General features: G+C 38.9%; 1 protein-coding gene across 1 annotated transcript; it reads right to left on the minus strand.

Annotated features, from left to right (window-relative positions):
• Window positions 1-374: 374 nt before the first annotated feature.
• On the minus strand, window positions 375-926 carry Gnpnat1-ps1 (glucosamine-phosphate N-acetyltransferase 1, pseudogene 1). Its single transcript, XM_063286874.1, has one exon. It carries the CDS (start codon window positions 924-926, stop codon window positions 375-377), a length of 552 nt encoding a protein of 183 aa, XP_063142944.1.
• Window positions 927-4,003: the final 3,077 nt, after the last annotated feature.

The raw sequence follows: 4,003 nt of genomic DNA on the forward strand, positions 1-4,003 counted from the left end.
GTATATAATATACACATATAATATATATACATATATAATATATATACATATATATATATTCATACAAGCAGCATAGAGCAGATTAACTGTTTACAACCCATACTCTTGACTAGCAAGAAATGAAGACAAACTCTTGAAAAATACAATGCAAGAAAAGATTCAAGTTGGAAATATATTCCTTTGGTTAAAAATCACCCCCCCCCACCTTTTGTTCATTTGTACTCCCAGCAGCCACAGGCATCCTCTTGTGGCTATACACTGGTACTCACAGCATTTTTTCAGTCTAGTAGGTAGGAAGCTCACTGGGTTACAGCAACAAAAATGAACTCTAAAACAGCTAAAGCCTTGTAGCATTAACCTCTTGATGGTGGTTTTTACTTTAGAAACTTCCAACACATGTAATTTTCTTCAGATACTGTATAGGCAAACTTCTTTTTGAAGAAACCGACATGTTGCGGTAGACATTCAAGGGTGATGTTGTAACAGCTCATCTTGCTTAGCAAAGTTAGAGTTGGTAACAGTTTGCCAAGCTGCTTTCCTCTGCACGCGTCACTAATGACCGCGTCTTCTACTCTTCCTCTCTTAGCACATGAATGGATAAATTTATGTTCTATTATCAGAGTTGCTGTAGCCACAATTTGTCCTAGGGTTCCATCTTCTACAACTGTAACATAGTAATCCCCAGACCTCTTCATAGGCTCAAAGATTTCACGAACTACTCCGGGTTGATGACGCCAGTCTCTCTCGACTGACCCAATACCTTTAAGAAACCCTTTATTTAAGTCCACAGTACAGAGAGGCCTCAAAACCAAACTTCCTCCAGGATGTGTTGGAGAAGTGGCTAGAGATAATATAGTTGTATTGTGACTCCAGTCCACTTCTTTGAGCAAACTTGGGTCAAACATAGGAGTTTCATCGGGTACCATCTTTCTCATAAAGTCAGATCGAACCACACTCCTGTACCAGCGTGTCAGTCCCTATGCGGGTGCAGCTTTTGTGAGTCATCACCCATGTTGGGTGGGCCTTTTGGTGACAGAGCTGTTTTGGTGAGTGGTGTTCACTCCTATAACTAACTATTTCTGATAGTTACCGCCCAAGAAACTCACTGGTTCACCAAGTTAGACTATGGTGTAATTGTTACTTTGGTCTGCTATGGGTAGCCTCGCTGAAGTAAGTAGGTCTCTCTCCTTCCCCCTTACCCTCCTCCTCTCCCTTTCTCTCTCCCTCTCCCTCCCTCTCTCCCTCCCTCCCTCTCTCCTTCCCTCCCTCTCTCCCTCCCTCCCTCTCTCCCTCTCCCTCTCCTTCTGCCTCTCTCTCTCTCTCTCTCTCTCTCTCTCTCTCTCTGTGTGTGTGTGTGTGTGTGTGTGTGTGTGTGTGTTTATACTGCATCTCCCTAGTAAAAATTTCTCCATGAACAAATATACATCAAACCAATCAGGACACATTTGTAAGACTGAAAAAACTAACACTGACAACAATAAAAGCAAGTTCTCTATGCCATGTTTGGTAAGACCTCACATGTATTGTTTTTGTCTAATCCCTGGATCAATTTTATTAGGCCAAAGCTAGTATTAACTTTGTCTTTAAAAATAAAAGGAATTTCAAGTCCATTGACTAGACTTACCCTGATAAGAAGGTGCAAACAGTTGTTTGCCTGTTAAAACATGTCAGTCTGGGAGAGGTGAGACACACCTGCATGTTACGGTTTCTGCTCCCAACTCTGTCAGCCCAAGTTGGATTCCACAGATCCCCATGGTGCAAGGAGAGAACCGATTGCAGTAAGTTGAGCTCTGGTTCTCATATACATTCCCTGGTATTAATATGCACACACACAGTTGCACACACACAGAGGCATGCATGTAAAAGCATAATAAGCATGTTAAAGCAAATCAATCTGTTTCCAGAACAGCCTCAAATTGAGTCAGTTGGTTCTTTTTATCCTCTATATCATCATTTCCATATCTTATTTTCAAATTAAAATTTGCTTCAGACCCACACTTCGATATCAGCCAAGCCTCACAAAGGGCAGCCATGCCGAAAGACACTTAATCTGTTTTGCATTTATACCACTGTGATACTTAATTTGGAAGGTGAAGGGACAGTGTTGTGAAGTAAGCAGAGAAGACTATAATTTACTTCAAAAGGCTGCCAAAAATTGCTAGGTTGAGGAAACATGCAGCTTTTTGTAATGGCCATGTTTAAGGTGGCCTTAATCATAGACTGCAAGCAGATGAAGCCTTTGAAAAGAAGTCTCTTCTTCTATAACATCAAATCCAAAATGCAATACTTGTCATCCTTAGGAAGCCGGGTTTCCTGTCTCCTATTCCTTTGACTTACAAGTTATGTCTATTGAGTGGCAGTTTCAACTCTAGGCAGTTATGCAAAAGTCACATACTAATAAACAACTGTAATAATAGGATTAGGTAGAGATAACAGAGTATGTCATGGGAATTAGAGATTGCCGGAAACTATGAATCACTATATTCAGGTTTCATTTCTTTAGAACATGTTTATCATTGACTCCATGCAAGTTGCATATGACACAGTTTCTAAAAGGATGTGGCAAAATCATCTCTTTTCACAAGGTTTCATAAAATCCCTGTTACAAAAGAATGAGAAAATTACTTTAACAAATCAATATGGACAAATTTCCCTGATAATCTCTAAAAACAATGTTCTAGAGTAAGAGCCAAAACTAAAAACAATCTTCTTTACTTTCACAACAAAACTAAAAATGTTTATGAAATTGGAAATAAACTTTTTTTTAGGACAGGCATGATTTACTGAATACAGAGTTGAACCAGGGACAACATATATGTGACATTAATATAGCGGAAAACCCTGTATTAGTCAGAGTATAGAAAGGGATTTAATAGAGAAATTGTATGCACATGATTTTATTGCAAGGTTTGGATGTAGAAATTTCAGTGTATAGGATTCTGACCAGAAAAGAAAGGGAGGTTAGGAAGCTGCCCATGCCCCTAGAGCCACTAACTTTGCTCTCAATGGCTGCAACATTGCTGAATGGAAAACAGAACTGAAGGTAGCCATATTATGATTTAAATGTCCCTGAGCACACAATACCAAGAATTGGACATTGACAAGAAGCATTGCTACTAGAAACCGACTTCACACCATTCTCTTGGAAATAAGCATAAAGATGGTAGAGATCTGATTTTGCATTTCTCTTCTCTTTAAAATACCACATGGGATGTCTCCTGGTGAGAATCAAATCCATAAATGCTTAGAGCAGGCTGTGGAATCATTGTTTTCCTACTTATTATATTAAGTGAAGGTGTATGCTCAAGGAGGTGTAGATGAATCTGGTGTCAACAGTATACAATAACAATTAATAGTTAAGTCTATGAAGACAGCATTTACCATACTCACTCTGTTGTCCACATCCTTCTTTTGACTGAATTTCTGTTTCTTACCAATCATCTTTCTAGCAACTGTGTCTTCTGAAACAGCATATTATTGATCACATATAATTCTGTGTAACCCTCACTCTACATGTTCTCTCTTCCTTTTCTGATGTTCATACTCTATAATAATAGCATTCTATGCCATAACTGTGAGAAAATTATGCAGCAGACCAAGCTTAAAAGTTAATATAGGATTTGTTCCTCAAAATACTATTAACTCATAAGTCTGCTGAGTATAAGGTCTGAGAAACCCTCATTACTCTTTTACTATGAACTTTCAACCTACCTAACAGTAGTGTTGAAGACCTGAATGCAGGTGCCCTGGCTGTCTCTGTCTATGGTACTGAAACTTCCCTGGGTTCATCTACAAAATTTTTACATTTCTGACTTGTAAAGGTAATTTTCCAGGTGTAATTTTTGTCTCAGAGGCTTACTACTGAATAAACTCATCCTTTCTCCCACTATCCAAACTCTACTGGCTGATTTAACTCAGCTGTTACGGTTCAAACTCCTCTCTAAGCAGATTGATTCTAATTGACTTCTCTCTGCTTCCAACTGAATTGCTCTGGTTGGCTCCA

Source organism: Rattus norvegicus, chromosome 4 (assembly GCF_036323735.1).
Source record: "Rattus norvegicus strain BN/NHsdMcwi chromosome 4, GRCr8, whole genome shotgun sequence".
Classification (NCBI taxonomy): domain Eukaryota; kingdom Metazoa; phylum Chordata; class Mammalia; order Rodentia; family Muridae; genus Rattus; species Rattus norvegicus.

What these genes read in the sequence shown, in the direction of transcription:
- Gnpnat1-ps1 (XM_063286874.1), bottom strand. Translation starts at nt 926, where the DNA reads ATGGTACCCGATGAAACTCCTATGTTTGACCCAAGTTTGCTCAAAGAA.